This window comes from Lepidochelys kempii, chromosome 26, assembly GCF_965140285.1.
Source record: "Lepidochelys kempii isolate rLepKem1 chromosome 26, rLepKem1.hap1, whole genome shotgun sequence".
In the NCBI taxonomy this organism is placed as follows: domain Eukaryota; kingdom Metazoa; phylum Chordata; order Testudines; family Cheloniidae; genus Lepidochelys; species Lepidochelys kempii.
In genome coordinates, this window is record NC_136405.1 from 4391277 (window position 1) to 4411521 (window position 20245).

General features: G+C 49.5%; 1 protein-coding gene and 1 long non-coding RNA gene across 3 annotated transcripts in view; one reads left to right on the plus strand and one right to left on the minus strand.

Annotated features, from left to right (window-relative positions):
* LOC140903467 (uncharacterized) overlaps positions 1–9403 on the minus strand; it is a 60881-nt gene extending 51478 nt beyond the window's left edge. The window contains exons 1-2 of the long non-coding RNA XR_012156250.1: positions 9343–9403; positions 2596–2694 (exon numbers count right to left, since the gene is read on the minus strand). This is a non-coding gene — a long non-coding RNA (uncharacterized LOC140903467). The remainder of the gene's footprint in view (positions 1–2595; positions 2695–9342) is intronic.
* Positions 9404–11440: 2037 nt separating this feature from the next.
* On the plus strand, positions 11441–20245 carry DUSP26 (dual specificity phosphatase 26). 2 transcript variants are annotated; one of them, XM_073324832.2, is made up of 5 exons: positions 11441–11640; positions 14123–14175; positions 15380–15630; positions 17879–18093; positions 19556–20245. In XM_073324832.2, the coding sequence occupies exons 3-5, from the start codon at positions 15452–15454 to the stop codon at positions 19753–19755; spliced, it is 594 nt and encodes a 197-aa protein (XP_073180933.1). In that variant the 5' UTR covers positions 11441–11640; positions 14123–14175; positions 15380–15451; the 3' UTR covers positions 19756–20245. The 2 variants fall into 2 exon arrangements, with proteins under 2 accessions (XP_073180933.1, XP_073180934.1); XM_073324833.2 differs by lacking the exon at positions 14123–14175.

Here is a 20245-nt window from a genome sequence, read left to right on the forward strand (position 1 = left end):
GAGATTCCCAGCTCAGTCATCATAAATGCTACAAGTTCTCTACAAAGCAAGTGGCTTCAAGACAGGGTTTAAGACCACTGTCTCCTCAGGTCTCAGAGCTGTAGGACGACTTGTTGGGGACCTTTGGTTGCCGGAGGAGCCAAGTTGAGCTCTTGTGATGAGATCCATTTTAAAAAAAAAAAAGGGGGGGGGGGGAGGAGAGGAGATAAAACAGGCACCAATCAATAAGCTTCAGTAGGCTTTAACTTCCCTTCTGGCTGATGCTGCTATAATCAGCACCTGAAAAACAGTTACCTGTCCTTCCGTCCCAGGGTTTATCTATCATGTTTCTTATAGGGAAGCATATTTATTTTGAGGGGATTGTCATCCTGGACTGTAGTCATGGCCAGACAGCTTCTGTCTCCTCCCTGGTGCCTAGCATGCAGCAGCATGGGGGAGTTAAATAGAACACTTAACTGTTAAGAGCTTGCAGGAGGAGGATCACTTACAGCTTTGCTGTTTCCTTTGTGAGACTATATCCCTGAATGAAATTTTCACCCCCTGGCTCATGCGTTGGGAGGGAGAGAGCGAGCAGGATCATCATAAAACTTGCAGTAACACCTTAGTGCTTCATTTGGGAAAGCAGCATGAGCTAGTGGTTAAGTCACTGGTATTTGGGAGACCTGAGTTCTGGCTCCAGTTCTGCCACTGACTTGCTGTGTGGCCTTGGGTATGTCACTTTCTTTCCTTTCCCACCACTTGTCTATTTAGATTAGGACTATCTTTGGGTAAAGACAGTCTTATACTACATATGCACAGCACCTTGCACAATAAAGCCTTGATCTCAGCTGCAGTTGTGGCAGTACTGTAATATGAATAGTTCACTATTGTTGCAACTTCCAGTAGCATCTCAATTTTCTTACGCAGAGCCTTTCTGCTTCACCAGCAGAAAAGAGTTCCAGACAGGCTGGCATAGCATTAAATCAATCTTGAATGTTGCATGAAATCAATCTTGAATGTTGCATGCAGTGCCACACATGCTGGCTAAAGATTCACTACCCCTCAACAAGGCAAATAAGTGTCTCAGAGGATAGAGAACTCAGATTCCTAAAACCCTGGACAGCATTCCTTAATCAGAAGTGTTTTACCTACTGCCTGACATCACATACGTGAGATCCCCATATTCCCACACCTCTCACATAGGCATGACAGCCACACCAAGTGCATGTGTATTATACACACACTTCACACTCATGCATGAGCTGTACACCACACAAGGACATGCCACAGCTCACATACCCATGGATGACACTTGCATGCTGTCCACATGTGATCCATGCACAGCACGTCTGTGACTTGCTCACACCTCACAAACCTGCATGATGTGCACCAGGCATGAGTAACATACACAGAGCTTTCCTCACATGTGACACACCCACGTTTACACAGAAGGCTATTTAGAGGGCAAACTTGCCTATTTTCAAATTATTCCTGGAAGGGTAGAGGTGTCCTGGAACACTTTCAACCCAAATCGCACATTAGGGACCACACTACTTTTCATACTAGAAGGATATAATTCTCTACATACTAGAGTCATTCTAGGAGCAAACACATACAGTCTCCCTTACAAAGGGCTTTACAATCCCCTGAGCCTCTGGGTTCCCTGGAAAGTTTACTTAGTTATTTTTCCAGAGAGATGTCTTTTATTTAGATAGGACTCATACCACTGGGGAACTCAGCACAAGCAGCAAAGACAGCCCTAACATGGCATCCTGCTTCTACACCTCTCCTACATCAGCATAGCCTGGGAAGGGGATTCTCCTTATGCAAGTCTCAAGCCCATTCCATCTGCTATAGGAAAAACCAGGGTCATGCCATCAGACAGCACCTCTTTAGCACAGACAAACAAATCTGAAATGATAGTGTCCCATCCAGCAGACCCCTCTGTAAACACACATCCTTACCTCTAGGTCACCTCTTCACATCTGGACATGGCATTGCAGGGTTCTTTGCCTCACCCACCAATTGGCTGCCAGAGCAATCATACCCAGCTGATCTCCTCCCCAGACTTCTGGGTCTCAGCCCTCCAGCCAAATCACACAACAGCTCAGTCCCCTTCCAATAGTCACCTCTAAAAATAGGTTCTTCACTCCCCTGAGCTCAACTTCACATACAGCAGCTCCTTCACCCCTCCCAGGCTTGACTTCAATTCCCTTTGAGCACTACCTCAGAACTCATCCGCAGGAACCTATCATGCTGCCTGGAAGGCTCTCCCAACAAAGTTACTCCCCTTAATAAACCAGTCTTCCTACCACTGTTGAGGGCCCAGCTCTGTTTAAGAAGTGTGCTCCCTGCTTCAGCCCCACAGCCGGGGGTGGTTGGGCTTTCTAATTAAGCCCCATCACACCCAGCTGGGATCACTGATTAGCCCTTATGTTGCCAGATCATCAGGGAGGCTGAAGGTCAACTGCTAAGTCATGGACCAGGCTGAGCCCAGCTTGCCTCAAAGGGCCAGCCAGCCTCCGACATCATGTTCTCTGCCACATCATTACAGAGGAAAACACACAAGGGGTGGAGAGACATTTTATCACATTCGAAAGTGTTTCCCAGTCTTACCCTTTCCAGCTCCAATGCAGTCATGAGGTGATCATGAAGAGATGGATATGGGTATGCAGAGAATGTTCACCTCGCACTGGCCTGCTGGCTAGCAGACTGCTGCTGAAAGAGAAACACACAGATAAATTCAAACCCTCAGAACACAGTACCTAGCACAATGGGGTCCTGCTCCATGACCAGGGCTCCTCTGATCATAGTAATAAATACATAAACCTTTTCCTTCCTCCAGCAGTTTCCAGCTCAGGCCCACTACGTGCTTTGCAAACATTCCTTCATGAAGTAAGGCAGGTCAGGAGAGGAAGAATGTTGACTGGTTAGGGTGTTAGCCTGGGGCTTAGGAGAATGGGGGTGGGGGGCATAGCCCTGCTTGGCTACAGATTTCCAGTGTGACCTTGGACCACTCACTTAGCCTCTCTGTACAGTAAGAATAACTGCACTTCCCTACCTGACAGAGGTGCTGTGAGGATAAAAATGTTAAAGGTTGGATGCGCTGAGCTGCTATGGTGATGGAAGCCTTATCTGTATCTAGGCTGTGTTCTCTTCTTCATTTGACAGACGGGAAATGAATGTGATTTGCCAGGTCGTAATTCTTTTTGGTATTAAAAGATGTTATTTGTATTACAAGAGACCCCGTCCAAGACTGGGTCCCCATTGTGCTGGGGAAGTGACAATTCCCCACCTCAGAGAGCTTATAGGGAACTGAGGCACAGAGAGGCAAAGTGACTTGATACAGGTCACATAGTAAGTCAGTGGCAGAGCTCAGAAACGTTACCCCGATCTCCCAGCTGCCTCTCCCTACCAAGCTGCTCTTCTTTTCCATCTAATGAACTGGAAGCTCTTGGGGTGACTGCTTAGGCTGAGTCACATGGACACTTGTCCCCTCTCAGGCCTGTGTACTCCTGCCTGACGACACCTCTCTCCTGCATCTACTTATGCATTTGCCCCCCAGCCCTGGGAATTCTGAAACCAGTTAGAAAGTGATAGAATACTACATCCCTCTGGGTCCCCATGATTACATCCCAGAGGCACTGCAAACAACGCTCAAGCTTCCAAGCATGTCACTTGCCCCCCAGATAACCCTCTGCCACCTTCCTTTGCTCTGAGGTCCCAATGGATCAACAGAGGTAGGCTGCTGCCTGGTGCTGCTGGCTCACTTGCAGGGTCTGATTTGCTGCTAAGATGTATCTGATGTTTACAAGAGACTTTGCGAGGGAATCCATAGGCATAAGGGTCTGCAAACAGGGTATTAAGCTGTCGCTCGATTCACCTGCTCTGCTCTATGGCAAACAAGTACAGCATCCATCAGTCATTTCTCTTCCATTTACACACACACACACACACACACGCCCAGGGAAAACAAAGCTTTTGTTGACCTAAATCTGCAAAATAATGATCATAAAATGTACCATATGGGTGACATCCCCTCTCTCTAAGTAACTATGGGGACCTGCTTTTTTGAGCACTGGACTCATTCCTCTGAATCTTTTGCCTGAATAAACATTGTCCGCTGTTACTAACCAATTTGATGTGAAAAGTGGGAGGCTGAAATGCAACCTTCCTCCCCCTCTGGGTCCTACAGAGAAGCTGGATGGGAACAGATCTCATGGCCCTGAGCTGGGAAGTCCAGACATAGTCACATAGAGTTTGGGTGGTGGTCACCTCTCCCTTGTTATGAATGCAGTAGATAAACTCATGTGGCAGAATATTCACTGGACTTACCCAGCTGTGGCATTGCCTGACCCCTAGGGCCTATGTACAGCCCCCTCTTCAGAGAGTGCCTGCTTCCCACACCTGCCTTTGACTGTCACATGCAGACAGCAGGTGGGTCAGGTTCCATCAACTATCCGTCACTGCAGTATCCAGGGTCTCTCTGCAGACAAGAGTCTACCACACTGAGACATCCTGCTTACTCCCTCGGATACCTGCTAGGCAGGGGTCCCATCCTACAGAGCCTCTTGTATTTTCTATCTGCCCTTCTGGTGCACTCTGTAAGAGAGACCCAGCTGAAATGCTTCTAACAGTGTCCTGCATTCATGCTGCTTTCTTACCCCATACCACCCCCCCTTCCCACACCCTCTGAGCTCCCTCCTTTTGCACGCCTGCTTCTCAGTTAAGCCACCCACCTGCGGTCACAAGAGTGAGATGCCTGCAAGCAGCATGGAAACTTTTTTAAAACACCATAATAGAGGCTCAAATTAAATGTATAACAAAAAAAAAAACAGCAAAAGGACCAAAAAAAATGTCACCATGGCTAAACAACAGACTAAAAGAGGTGGCTGGAGGTAAAAAGGCATCCTTTAAAAATAGGAAGTCAGATCCTACTCAGGGAAATAGAAAGGGGCATAAACTCTGGCTTAGTGAGGTGGCAAAATTTGCAGATGATACAAAATTACTCAAGATAGTTAAGTCCAAAGCAGACTGTGAAGAGTTACAAAGGGGTCTCACAAAACTGGGTGACTGGGCAACAACATGGCAGATGAAATTCAATATTGATAAATGTAAAGTACTGCACCTTGGAAAACATGATCCCAACTATACATACAAAATTATGGGGTCTAAATTAGCTGTTAACACTTAAGAAAGAGAACTTGGAGTCACTGTGGATAGTTTTTTGAAAACAACTGCTCAATGCGCTGTGGCAGTCAAAAAAGAGAACACAATGTTGGGAATCATTAGGAAAGGAATAAATAATAAGACAGTTAATATCACAATGCCACGATATACATCTGTAGAACAGCCACACTTTGATTATTGCATGCAGTTCTGGTCACCCCATCTTAAATAAGACATATTACAACTGGAAAAGGTACAGAAAAGGGCAACAAAAATTATTAGGGGTATGGAAGAATTTCCATATAAGGAGAGATTTAAAAGACAGACTGTTCAGTTTAGAAAAGAGATGACTAACAGGGATATGATAGAGGTCTATAAAATCATGAATGATATGGAGAAAGTGAATATGGAAATGTTATTTACCCCTTCACGTAATACAAGAATCAGGAATCACCCAATGAAATTAATAGGCAGCAGGTTTAAAACACACAGAAGGAAGTACTTCTTCACCCAACGCAGAATCAACCTGTGGAACTCATTGCCAGGGGATGTTGTGAAGCCCAAAAATATAACTGGGCTCAAAAAAGAATTCACTAAGTTCATGGAGGATAGGTCCATCAATTTGGAAATAAATGGAATTTAGCCAAGAAGGTCAGGGACGCAACCCCATGCTTGGGGTGTCCCTAAGCCTTTGATTGCTAGAAGCTGGGTCTGGGCGAGAGGGGATGGATCACTCAATAATTGCCCTATTCTGTTCATTCCCCCTGAAGCATCTGACACTAGCCACTGTCAGAAGACAGGATACTGGGCTAGATGGATCATTGATCTAACCCAGTGTGGCCATCCTTATGTACTTATGCAGTGGCTTTAACCTTACCCTGCTGCACTGCAGCCATTTATACCCTCTCCAGTACAATCTCTCTTTCTGCCCGCCTCCTTCTGTGATCGGTCTATTGGATGGCAGATGTTCAATGAAACATGTAAATCCTCCCTTGTTTATGAGTGAATATAATAAACTCTGGCTACTTCGCTTTCCAGGTGGCCGTTGGATGCGCTGTGTTTAGTGCATAAATACCCAGTGATTGATCTCTGATCTTTAAAATAAGGCTGTGAGATCTGCATGCATCTGGAGTCCAAAGCGGGGAAGCGGCAGCTCTAACACTCCTTAGACACTGCTATTTATTCCCTTGTGTTACATTTTCTGTGTTTTACTGCAGTCGAGACAATGCACACGATGTGATTTATGTATAACCAGAGCAGCCCCCAGTGGCTGCATCCGTGAACTTCTTCACCGAGGTGCCTGTTGCCTTTGTCTCTCTTGCAAGCTCTGTGAGGCTCTGTCTCCCTAGCCCTGGCATTGAGCCCAGCACAGAGAGGGTGTGCTGGGGGCGGCCTGCACCTTGCCTATTGTGGGAATGTTGGGGGCTAATTTGGCCTCCAGAGCAGATTAAAGCAGCCCTTGTGCCCTGACTGCAATAGTCCCTCTGGGCATGGGGGTACCTGCAAATAGCTAAGGTTGGCCACCCCTTCTAAATCCTGCAACCCACCCCCAGCATGCTGCTGGCATGCGCTCTGCACCAGGGGCTCTTGCGGGAAGAGAGTATAGAGTCAACTATGCCAGACCCCTCCCCTGGTGATATTCTCCATGGGGCATCATACGGCTGCTTTTCCACCCCTGTTTCTCATGCAAAGGGGCCACAGGCAGTAATGAACTCTTCCCTCTCTCTCTCTTTTACATTGTCCAGAATGACCTGAGGTATCCTACGAGTCCACGTTGTATTCTTGACACAGCATTGACTAGGCCAGGGGTTCCTCTCCCATGTCTCCTCTCTGGGAGGGTGTAGGAATAAAGGCATCATATACCGATTCATCCCTGGTGTAGCTCGTGTCGACATTGATGGCATTACATCAACCGAGAATTACCGGTAATTTAGTCCGTTGTGGCTGAACATCGTCTCAACAAGGCTGCAGACTGGTATGTGAGATAGGCTTTTGTGACACCTGAATTCTGTGAGCTCCGTACACCTGCCATCTCCCCGCCTTGTATCAAGATAGGGGGATTAAGGAGCTGAAGTAACTCCTATTCCATGAGGCATGCAAAGGTGGCTGGTAAGGGCCAGATCCTCAGCTGGGGCAAATCAACCACCCAGTCCTGAATGCAGGAGTCACCACAAGATCCAAACCGTGCTCATGTTTCCACTAAGACTGCAGACATATGCTGAGCTGCTCCTGATCTTTACAAGAGACAAGCTTCATAAGAAATGCACTGAGCCACTCAGCAAGTAGAAACCCCAGCTGGGAAGGAGGGAGCAAATCACTTTCTGCTCCAGGACCAGTGTTTAGGGAGAAGTGTTGGGATTGGTGGGGGGGCAGAGTATGTACATAGCTCCATTTTTCATATCCGAGCGACTTCCCTTAACTTAATCAGGAGGTGGCTTGTTGACATTTTTACTCTATGTGGCTCCCCATGCATTTCAAAGTGCCTGAAATTTCGTTATGTGAAAGGCACTCACTGCCTCTGCTCGAGTTTGGCTACTTTTCAAAGCGTTTCCACTATTATTATTGGAGTAGAAACATGCAGAATGAAAATCTTCCCGCTAAATGACCAGTAAGTGCCCTATAGGCAGCACTAAGCCAAAACATTTATCCACCTGATTTTATTTCTCAAAGATTTTTTTTATTCAGATTTACACATGAGTGATAGAACATTAGAAGCATTTCTTTTTCAATGTGAACTGTGTGCTGGTGAACAGTCCTTCACTGGTGGCCCAGGGAAGCAGAGACCTCTGTTTATCCACATTAAAGGTACTGTACCGGGCAGTGGAAGTGCAATCTTCCCCTTACACTGCCTGGCCAATGACACTTCTCTGCCATGACACTTCCAGGAATAAGTGGGGAGTTCAGTCTCTATCATGTTAGGTAGAGTCACAGTCCTTATTCTTGAGGTGGCATTTTTTCAACAAAACAACTACAGACAAACATGCAGGCTTCCACAAAACTTGAGTTCCAGTCTTGTCTCCCTCATTTACCAGGAATCATATTTTCTCTGGAGCACCATGTAGCATGTAGAGATTGGATTAAATACTGCAAGTAAATATATTACCATCTCCAGGTCTATAATATTTTTCACTTCTCTGCTGAGACTACCAGCAAGGGGGGAAGATGTATTAGGGACTCCTGTCCACTAGGTACACGCTTCTATGTAATTATAAGGTCCCAATCACCATAGTATCTAAGAGCCTTCCAAATATCAACAAATCCATCTTCCAGTATGCTGTAATACTATCCCCATTATACAGATGGGGGACTGAGGCACAGAGAGAGACTAAGGGGCAGATATTTAAAGGTATCTAGGTGCTTAACTCTTGATTTCAACTGATTTCAGTGTGAGTGAGGCACCTAAAGACCTTTAAAAATTTGGTCCTAAATGACTTGCCCAAGGTCACGCAGCAAGTCAGTTGCAGAGCTAGGGACCAAACATAGCTCTCCAGGCTGCTGCCGTAGCCACAAAATTATGTGTCCCTTCCCATCAGTTCATTTCACATAAGTCACCAAACAACATCCAGATGGCAAAAGCTTTTGATTACTGCTGCCCCAAACCAGTGACCTCTATGCAAAGACCCCTATAGCCCATCAGCATTCCCTGGAGACATGGATCATTCTTGCGGGGCCATAGGTATGCAGAGTATTTTACCACCATGCCAGGTCCTTGCTGCAAAAATCTGTCTCCTATTTAAGTGACGATAACAAGCAGTGAGGGCAAGAGCGGGAGGGAGAAGAAAGGCTATAGTGCAGTGGTTCTCAACCCATGGTTTTCAGGCCGCTTGCAGCCCAGTCAGCACAGCACGGCGGTGGCCCCTGTGACATCCTCAGGGCCATACAGATAGTATGTGTATTGTGTGCACGCAGCCCACATAACACACAGATAGCTGCGGATGTGTGGGGCTTCAATGGGGGTCAAAGGGAAGGATCAGCAACCCATCTCTTTCCTTCTGTTGTGTGGAGCTGCCAACAGCTGGCTGGTTTTCCTACAGACCGAGGGCCTGGATACCCCACCCTAGGAGGCAGTGAGGCTGCTCTTGGAGGGGCAGAATGGCTTCTGATGCCTCCAGTGGACGGCGGTGGCAGGCTGTGCCTCTCTTCCCCATCCCTGGAACTGGCTGCAGCAACATAGTCATCAAAGGTATTACTCACGTTCTCGCTCCCTCCAGTCAGCACCATGTGGGTAACCAGCTAGTTAACACAGGATCTCGTCAGACCTTCCTCGGCAGGCTGCTCTAGCTACCATTTCAGAGGCACCCTGTGGATAATTACACAGCAGATTGATTTGGCAAAACCAGGAAACAAACGTTAGTGAGGGATGGGGCTGAAGCCTCTCTGAAGGATGTGATAAGTCCTAACCAGCAAAAAGAGGCTGGTGGTTTCCCCCAAGAACCCACAGCTCCCTGGGAGCATCTTGGACCCAAACTCTTGCCCTTGTGCATGTGGTCTTCTGTAGAAATCAGTGGAACCGCATGAGATTATCCAAGGTCTCCTTCCAAACATATGTCCAAGCTTCCTCCCGCCTTGCAGCCTTCTGTCCTCACTGTGATCACTGCGTTTTAAAGTGAGATGTTAAAACAGTGCTCGCACTCCTGTCAGGGAACCCTGACTTTGCACCAGAAATGCCAACCCTGATCTTGGACCTGTGGTACCATCAAACTTGAGCTCCTGGCCAGTGCTGGCCACCCAGCTGGAAGGTGGGTCTGGTTCCCCGCTGTGTTTCTCTAGTTTTATGCTAGTGTAACAGACCCTCTTGTGAAAGGCAAAGACCAGTTTCCTGGGGTGCCATTGAAAGATGGGCAAGGAAAGAAAAGAACGAAAAGATGGAGATGGTGGCCCAAGCTGCCTTCATTCAGGTTCATTCAGTGACTTGCCTTCACTTGCCCTTGAGTACCTACAGCCTCAGTTTACCTTCCCATAGCCCTCCCATGATGGGTATCAGCCCAATACCTCCTGCTGTCACCCAGTAAGATGGGGGTGGGCTGTATCGGCTAGCTAGGGGGCAGACTTTCAGGAGAGCCCAGCATGCTGGGTGCACATTGGATGTTGAGCTCTGTTGGAAATCTGCTCACAAGGGTACAATAGGAGTTGCTGGGTGCTGAGCTCATTGAGAAATCTGGCCTCACATGCAGATGTGTCCCTCACACTGTGACCACATTCAACATGCATCTTGCATGCTACTACAGCTAAGACTCACACCAGGTCTCTGTGAGCTATCAGCAGCAGCTCTCTCAGGTGAACTGAAAGGACGATGCATCACCTGCATTGAGATGGTTGGAACTGTGCTGACTTCTTGCTCTGGGCAATCATTTCTCAGGCACCAATCCTAAAAGCTCATGCTTCCGGGTTTAAACTGGCCACCTGCAGGAGTCAGGAAGGGATTTTTCCCCCTAGTATATTCTGGAGAGGGGTGGTTTTTTTTTTTAATCTCCTTGCTCTGAAGCATCAGGGATAACCACAGCTAGAGATGGGACATAGAAAAGGGAGGGACAGGGCTCTGAGGTGGCACCAAGCACTCTCTCTCTCAGGTGCTTGGCTGGCTTGCTCACATGATCAGGGTCTAACTGACTGCCATAGGCGGTGTTGGGAAGGAATTTTCCCCCACATCAAGTTGGCAGTGACCTAGTGGGTTTTTGCCTTCCTCTGCAGCCTGGGGGAGCCAGGGTTTTTTGAGTATATCTCACTTAACCATTTCCTGACATTGCAGGGCCTCAGGCACTGGTGCACCTTGGTCCCGTCTATTCCCTGCCTACAGCACATCACAGTCTAGTCTCCTGTGGGCTGTCATACTTTGGTCTCATTTCAGTTGTTTGGTTTAATGTGCAGGTACTGGGTGGCGCTGGTGGTCTGTGATATACAGGTCAGACTGGATGATCTGGCGGTCCCTTCTGGCCTTAAACTCTGTGACTCTATTCCCCATTATTATTAATATTCATAATCATAACTAGCTCTTAGATGGAGCTTTTCATCAGTAGAATAGTCTTTCTTTCCTTTTTTATTTCCTGTAGCTAGCTGTGTATTGCGGGGGGATGGGGCAGTGGGGAGCACAGAGATATGGAGAAGAATTTGTATGCGTTTGGATGCAAGTTTTTGTATGTGCATATTCTTGTGGCTGTGCATGTGTATTTCCATGCATAGGAATATGCGTGTGTGTGTGTTTATATGTATGACTGTGTGTGCGTACATCTACACGTGTGTGTTTGCATGGGATGTTCTGTGTTTGTGTCAATCTCCCTCTGCTTTCTCTCTCCCCCACCCTCCACCCACCCACACCATGATATAAACAAACCTGCCTCTGGACATGTCATGGCTTAAAATAGATGTTCATATATCAGCCTTTCTACAGCAGCAGCAGCGGCAGCAACAAGAGCTGCAGCAGTAGGAAGACATGGCCGACTGGATCTGACTAGAAAACTCACCCTGAGCTGAGAAATCACAGCCTGCACAAAGGTAGAGTAACAGGGACGGGTGTCTCCCTCCTGCCTCCTGTCCGTCTGTCTTTCTGTCTCTTTGCTGAGCGTGTGGGGTTGGGCAGCCTGCCCGGGTGCGATAATGTCTATGCAGAGCAGCCATGTGTGTAGGCAGGGTCTGTCTGTCTATTTGTCTCTCTCCTCCCTCCGAGCGCAGCGTGAGAATGGCAGGGGTGGCAGAGGCAGCCATGTACCTGTGAGCAAGAAGTCACTGCATGCAGTAGCTCACCCTGTGTTTTAATACAGGAATGGGCCACACCTCCCATGTAGCAATGGTGCTTTGGGGATTTGCTCTGGGGTCTTGTATATCAGGTAGCAATTGGTGATATTTACCAGCTAGAGCCCACTGCACATCAGCACCCAGTGGGTGTTGGGGGCAGAAGATGAGGGTCAGATACATCTGTGAGGCCGATTGAGTTATATGCCAGAGTAGCTCTGTCCCACAGATTCTCAGGCTTGTCTCCACCGCAAGCAAAGGTGGGTTTGCAGCTCAGCCAGGCATGCCCCTGCTAGCTTTAATCTAGCGAATGCAGCTAAAACTAGCAGTGCAGACGCAGCAGCCCAGATGCAGTATTTCCAACTTCGAGAGATCAAAAATCACGAGTCGGGGCTGCCACAATCATGAGATTGGCCCCAAAGTCATGACCTCTTTGAAAAAGATGTTTTTTTAAAATCAGTCTCTTGATGTTTGACTTCCCCCTGCCCATCATCAGGCATGTGCATGCGACCGTTAGTGTCACCCACTCCCCCATGTGTACTGGAGAAGGTGATTTTGGCCCCTGCTGCAGGAGTGCGCACCCCCACATCTGCCCGTCTCCTGCCCAACAATTAATCCTGTCCCCCAGACCCCCGTCGGTTCTGTCCCCACCCAACCCCACTCAATTCAGCCCCCCCTCAATATAGTCCCCAGCCCCATCTTCTGCACCCCATCATTTCAGCCCCCCCTGCCCCATCGACCCCCACTGCCTTCAATTCACCCTCCCAGCACCACCCCATCTGCTCAGAACCCACCATCAATACAGGCCTCCCACCCCACCAGCCCCCCTCCTCACTTCAGCTCTCCTGCAGCTCCCAGCCTCCCCTCTGCTCCTTAGGGTTCTTCACCCTCCCAAGGCCTGAGGCGCTGCAGTGGGGTCCCCTCTCCCACTTCCCAGGCCGGCAGGGGAGCTGCCGCCTGGGGCTGATAGCTGGAATCCTGGCTGCACCTGGGGCAGCTGATGGGATTTCTAAATAAAATTAAGCCTCACTTTTAGAACTGTCAAATGTCAGGATTTTTTTTTTCAGTGATTCAATTGCTTATTTGAGATTTGGCCTTGCCCCCTTCTATTTGTCTCAGATGAAGTTTCTCTTCCGTGCTCGGTGTAACCCTTCTGTCTCTTCCCCCTACTTGATAGCTTGATGGCTCTATCTGATATGTAAATGAATTTGCATGGTCTTTCAAAGTACTTTGGAAGTAACTGGCCAGTGGAGAAATCGCATTCCTTTGTTGAAGGTGGGGATAACTCCTGTTGGACTGGAAATACATTTTAAGAATGTGGCGGGGCGGGAAAAAAAAATCCTGACATTTGAGAGTTCTATCGCCAGATCACGAGTGAGGCTTCATTCTGCTCAGAAATCAAGACTCTCCCAATTGATTCGTGGGAGTTGGCACGTCTGCAGGTATACAAACCCACCCGGAACACTGGATAGGTACTTGCGTGTGCAGCCTGCACCAGGGTCTGTGCTGACGAGTCTTTGCTGATATTTTTAGCCATGCTAGCTAGATTAAAGCTAATGCAGGTATGTCTACCTGAACTGCAATCACACCTCCAGTTACAGTGTAGGCAGACCCTTAGCCAGCCATGGATCTGCTGGTAGCCTTATATTAAGGGGCACGGTATGGGCCAGGCTTGGATGGGCCCAGGCTGAACGGCCTGCTGCAGCATGAGTGGGCAGACACCCCCATGGCATTGTGCTGCGGCTGATCCCAGCTGTGGTGTGCTGCCCATGGGCTTACCAGGTATTTATTCCTGGAGCCAGCAGGTCAAACATTCAGCAGAGTGCAGGAGACATAGAGCCAACTCTGGACCACGGTATACGCTGCTGCAGCTCCTGTTACGATCTGTGGCAGCTGCACCCAGTCATACCAGGGCTGATGGGGAACCTCTGGCTCCAGAAAAGTCTATTCCATGCCCGGCACAACCATATCCAAGGCAGCATCCAAAATACCCTGCAGAGAATAAACTGTAGGAAGAGGTCGGTAGGGAAGGAAGTACTTAGCAGGTCTCTTTAGATCCCTTCCGAATTCTGCGGTGCCCTCATGACGTTTCCATCCTCTGGGCACAATCAGGTAAATGTCTCAGGGTTTCCTCCTTCGGCACCACTGGCTGCTGGCCATTGCTGAGGGTGGGGTGCCAGACCGACGGAACTGACAGTCTAAGCCAGCAAGGCAAATCTGAGGTCACTCCATTTCCCCCTTTTAGCCGCTGAAAACAGCTGGCCAGCGCGGAGCCGCTGACGGGAACGGAGCTGAGAGGTGAGACTTTGGATGGGTTCCCAAATGCTTGGAGGCAGCTCCTGGCATCACCAGCAGCAGCAGCTTTCAGCTGGCTGCACTGAGGAGGAAGGCAGCAAAGAAGAAAAATGTTCCCAAGGCTGAGGTTTTGTTATGGAGGCCGGGTACATCCCCCATGTGGGTGGAAGTGGGACTGTCCCAGGGGGCTTGTTGCCGGCTTGAGGAAGTCACACCTGGGAGTCGGGCCTCTTGGGCTCTATTGCTTACCCATAAAAGTCTCCTGACCCACGACTAACGCCTCCCACCCCAAACCCAGAGCAGCCTCCCAGCTTTTCAAATGCAGCAGGGAGGTTGCTGTGCCAAGAGAGGTTAAGACCGCCTCTCCCTCCCATCAGGCTGTTTTTATTGGTACACGACAGGCCGATGCCCTGTGAGACCCCACGTGACACCGTATGGAATCCGCCACCTGCTTCTCCTCCCAGCCCCAGAGCCTGGCACCAAGCCCAGAGTCTTCGCTGCCTGCCAGCTCCTCCAATCCTAGGTTGACACAGTCAGCTCTTGAGTTGGCATCGTGACCCTGGCAGCCAGAGCCCTCTAGCCAGTTCAGCGGGAAGGCGACAGCTGAGCTACTGTGTCATCTCATAAACAGAAACCTGGGTACTCTGGGCCTGACAGTGTGGCACTGACCCAGCAGAGCAGAGCTGGAACGTTGCCCCTTCACCATGAAAGGGGTGCACAAGTGGGCTGAAGGCTTTGGTGACCCCACTTCCTCCTTTACTTGGTTCACAGTGCTCTGGCCCCATTAAACCCTCCCCAAATGCTCCACCTTCCAGGGGGGAAGCCTATGATGTACTGCCCCCGCCTGACATTGGGAACCCGTGGGCAGAGAGGGCTCTACACCTGCAGCTAGTTGTTCACATAGGTTGCTGGGAGGATCTGCAGGGTTGCTTTGAACTTTTGTGAGGTATTCTGATGCACGACCAACTCACCCCACTTCCAGTGGAGCCAGGAGTCTCAGCCCAAAGCTGCTTGACTTGGGTCTCCCGCTCAGGAAGAAGCAGCTGGATTTGTGTGTGTGTGTGTGTGTGTGTCAGGGCAGTGGGGCGGGGCAGGGTGGGGCAGGGCGGGGGGGTGGAATTCTCTGAGCTGATCGCTTGTCACGTGGGGAAGGGCTTGGCAATACTCCCATGCCGGGGTCACCTAATGGCGTCTCCACTACTTACAGGACGGGACTGTGGGTCACGGCAGCTGCAGCGTTATCGCCCATAGGGATGCATCGTGGGTCTCGGGAGCTCCAATGGCGTTTATGTCCAGGTTCTCCAGAAGCAGCTCCAGGTCACCCAGCCGGGGGTCTCAGGAAGACGCCAGCAACCACCCCATCCTCAGTGTCTTTGAGCTGGAGAGGCTGCTGTACACGGGGAAGACAGCCTGTAACCATGCAGATGAGGTCTGGCCAGGACTGTACCTGGGAGACCAGTAAGTGCAGGCCCAAGGTCATGAGGGAGAGCGGGAATTGGTGGGGATGGGAAGGAAGAGCGAAAGGGACACGGTAGCATAGTTGTGGGAGGGGGCACGGACTGGGGAGGAGGAGAGTGCAGCGCCACTGTGTGTGTGTGCGTGCAGTATTCCCAATGCCAAGTATTCAGGCAGCCCCGAAATTGGGGGCTCTTTTTATTGGCCTTCTGGCTTCCGAGCCTGTGCCAGCACATACAGGTCACGTTTTCAAGCTTTTCTCTGCAGTCACAAGGGCTAGAAACTTACTTTTTGCGTTCATGAAAGCAGGGGTTCCCCAGTAATAAATTGATTCCAGGAGCCAGGACTACAAGAAAAACAATGTTTGTGTGTGTGTGTGTCCGTCCTTTCCATTTGTGATAGTGGCACTCAAAAATGGCCCCTGAGGGTAAAGGTGTCCATGTGAAAAGACCCACCACACACAAACTGGACACAGCAAGCACCCTAGTTTGCAGCAAGGGAGATTTAGGTCGGATATTAGGAAAAACTTTCTCTAAAGCTGTAATACTCAAACTGAGACTCGGGAGCCACAAGTGTCTTCTGCGGCTCTTTGCAGCGCATGATAGTAAAACACTGGGCAATTTAATTATTAACCAGTCTAAATTATTAACTCATCAGGATGCTTTTACTATGTTATTAACCAACTGTAGTTGATAAAATAATTATACTTGGTCAGAATATCCAAGAAAATATATATAGTAAATGAAACAATGAATTCACTCGACTGTGGCTCTTTTGGGTAATACTGATCGCTAATTTGGCTCCTGAAGCACTGAGGTCTGAGTATCACTGTCTAAGGACAGGAGGACTTGTGGCACCTTAGAGACTAACAAATTTATTTGAGCATAAACTTTCATGAGCTACAGCTCACTTCATCGGATGCATTCAGTGGAAAATACAGTGGGGAGATTTATATACATAGAGAACATGAAACAAAGGGTGTGACCATACAAACTGTAACGAGAGTGATCAAGTAAGGTGAGCTATTACCAGCAGGAGAGTGGGGGTGTGGTGGGGAACCTTTTGTAATGATAATAAAGGTGGGCCATTTCCAGCAGTTGATAAGAATGTCTGAGGAACAGCCCAGGGGTGGGAGGGGCACGGAGGGAGGGGGGGAATAAACATGCGGAAATAGTTTTACTTTGTGTAATGACCCATCAACTCCCAGTCTTTATTCAAGCCTAAGTTAATTGTATCCAGTTTGCAAATTAATTCCAATTCAGCAGTCTCTCCTTGGAGTCTGTTTCTGAAGTTTTTTTGTTGAAGAATTGTCACTTTTAGGACTGTAATCGAGTGACCAAAGAGATTGAAGTGTTCTCCGACTGGTTTTTGAATGTTATAATTCTTGACGTCTGATTTGTGTCCATTTATTCTTTTACGTAGAGACTGTCCAGTTTGGCCAATGTACATGGCAGAGGGGCATTGCTGACACATGATGGCATTTATCACATTGGTAGATGTGCAGGTGAACGAGCCTCTGATAGTGTGGCTGATGTTATTAGGCCCTGTGATGGTGTCCCCTGAATAGATATGTGGACACAGTTGGCAACGGGCTTTGTTGCAAGGATAGATTCCTGGGTTAGTGGTTCTGTTAAGCAGTGGAACAGGTTATCTAGGGAAGTTGTGGAATCCCCATCACTGGGGTTTTTAAGAACAGGTTGGACAAACAGCTGTCAGGGATGGTCTAGGTTTACTTGGTCCTGCCTCAGCATGGCGGGGGTGGACTAGATGGTTTCTTGAGGTCCCTTCCAACCTGACATTTCTATGATTCTTTGTTCAAGAGGTCTGGGAAACCGGCGATGCAAGACTAAGCAGCCCTGGCAGAGCTGGAAAGGAGAAAGGGGAACCCAGACTGGTATAGCAGGGGGGCTGTGGGTCAGGATTGAGGCCCATTGGCAGGAGCTGCATGGGGAGCCTCAGGCTAGCATCTCTTGGGGGTGAGAGAGAAATGTGTGTTGCTAGGTGGGGAATGACAGATTTTCCTATTTTTTAATGTACCCACCAGATGACTGCCTCTCCTCACCCGCACCCCTTCTTCTGGCCTGTTCCCTCCAAGCCAAAAATCCATGCTGGCCTGGCCCAAGTAGCTCTCCCCTCCCGAGTACCAGTTCTAGCAGATAATACTTGCACAGTCCACTGTCAAGAAGCACCCCCTGCTCAGCTGCCGCCACATAAGCTCCCCCATTTTAATCCTTTGCTCCCTTCTCCGCAGAGATATAGCAGCCAATCGGCGTGAGCTGGCCCGCCTGCGCATCACCCACATCCTCAATGCATCGCACAGCAAATGGAGAGGGGGTGCTGAGTACTATGAAGGCACCGGCATCCGCTATCTAGGCATTGAGGCCCACGACTCGCCCAGCTTCGACATGAGTCCCTACTTCTACCCCTCAGCTGACTTCATCCACCAGGCGCTGAGCGAGAGAGGAGGTGAGGGGCAGAGGAGGGGTTGGAAGAGAGGGAGCAGGGGCTGGGACGAAGAGCTTGGCTGGGCAAGAGGAGAGGCTGTGTCCAAAACCCTCATCTCTAGTCGCCTTCTTTCCTTATAAACACGCCACCCACGGTTCTCTGCTGGAAGCAGTGGAGATACCATTAGCAAGACATGGGGATCCTCACTCCCACCTCCATAGCCCTCTCCCATGTGATCGGCTCAGAGAAATCTCCCAAATCCAGCCACTTCTTGAGTCTGCAAAACTTCTACCATAACACCAAGTGTCACCAAGTTGGACCAGCACAATGGTCCTTCTAGCTCAGTATCTGGCCTCCTGCTGCACCAGAACAGAGCCACCTCCATCTACACTGGGATCAGCTAGACTAGAGCAATGGTCCAGCTAGCCCACTATCCCAGCAGCCACCGTTCTGGAAGAGACCCAGGACCAATTATGGGCCATAGCCTGGCCCTTTCATGCCATCCTGGTGGAACAAATAGGCCAGATCTTAGGTGGATCCCTTCCTCTCACAACACGGGGAATCCCTATGGTGCTGGAGGGTGTAAGCAACCCCTAGCATAAGGGTATGCCTTAAGGGCAGGAGGGGGTGGATCTGGAGTCCCCAGATGAGACCAGGATTCAGGAGGTGCATGGGGTTACAGGCATCTTTGGCCTCCCGCACTGAGGAGGCGCAGCTCATAGTCTGGCTCACAGGGACCGGGGAGTAGGGCAGGTTGAAAATTTTGCTCTCAAAACGTTGTTCAAAGGCAGATTGGGTTTTTGACTAAACTACATTTTTCACTCAAACGAAAATATCTGCTTTCCATGCGAAGCTTGGATTTTTCACAGAAAAAAAACCAAAATGTTTTTGATTTTCAACCAAAAATGTAACTATTGAGCCATATACTGGAATACTTTGATTGGAAATGCTGCAGCAGAGCCTCATGGGAGCTGTAGTTCAATGGCCTCATGTTCCCATTCTCCTAGTTGAAGCTGGGCTCCCTTGCCAGACATCATCTCCCATGATTCACTGTGGCGGTGGGACTCCCATGATGCATCACCTCCCCTGCCCAAAATGAGAGACTGTGGTGCTGTTATGCTTATAAGAAGCACTACAGTGAATCCTGGCAGATGTCGTCTGACCGGTCCACCCAGCCTAGAGAGGGAAATGAAGGCATGAACCACTCAAACTACCGCTCCCGCGAGGCAACACAGCAGCATTTCTGAATCAAAATAATTCAGATTTTGATTTTTCAGTGAAAAGTCAACTTTTTCCAAGGGAACCCGCCTCCCCTGCCATTGTGTGACCATCTGTCCCATCGAGCCCTGTATCCTAACTCCTGTACTGGAGTGATCATCTCATCCACACTGTTGTACGACTGTTTCCTGGACTTCTGTAACCCCGTGCAGTGGGGCCTTGGGGCTGTAGCCCGGCTGTGACACAGCTCCCCTTCTCCCCGCAGGAAGGATCCTCGTCCACTGTGCCGTCGGGGTGAGCCGTTCAGCCACCTTGGTCCTCGCCTACCTCATGATCCGCCACCGTATGACCCTGGTGGAAGCCATAAAGACTGTCAAGGACCACCGCGGCATCATCCCCAACCGGGGCTTCCTGCACCAGCTGGTCTCCCTGGACAACTCCCTGAGGCTGAAGCGGCGAGCATGAGTGGGCAGGGGAGGGGGCGCTGTTCAGTGTCCGGCACTCAGCCCAGCCCTACTGCCAGCTGAGCAGCAGACACAGGGCTTTCATCATGGGGCAGGCGCTTGGCAGGCACAGCTGGGCTCCCTTGGGTCCTCAAGGAGTGGCAGCTTTTCAGAGGGGCCCCCAACCTGCAGCTCTGTCATCTGTGGAGGCCTAACATGCAGCCTCCTTCCAGGCTGCAAGACTTAGAGATGCACCCCACAGGGACTATTATCCCATGTCTCGGGCTTCTCTTCCCCTTACCCTGCTGGCTCTGGGAAGCCCAAATGGGTTGGTTCTGCCAGCGGGCACACCCAGGCAGCAAGCCAGCCCTGCCTGTCATTCCTACGAGATCCAAGCTGCGTACATTTCTTGGTGGCAATGAGAATTAGACAAGGCCCATGGTGTCGTAGACTTGGGGTGCCCTCAGTGTAAAACATTTACCTGTAAGAATAAAGTTACTGCAGAGGAAAAA

Coding starts and splice junctions, on each gene's coding strand:
- DUSP26 (XM_073324832.2), top strand. CDS start 15,452: ATGGCGTTTATGTCCAGGTTCTCCAGAAGCAGCTCCAGGTCACCCAGC. Junction 15,631..17,878: donor GGACTGTACCTGGGAGACCA/GTAAGTGCAGGC, acceptor CCTTCTCCGCAG/AGATATAGCAGCCAATCGGC. Junction 18,094..19,555: donor GGCGCTGAGCGAGAGAGGAG/GTGAGGGGCAGA, acceptor TTCTCCCCGCAG/GAAGGATCCTCGTCCACTGT.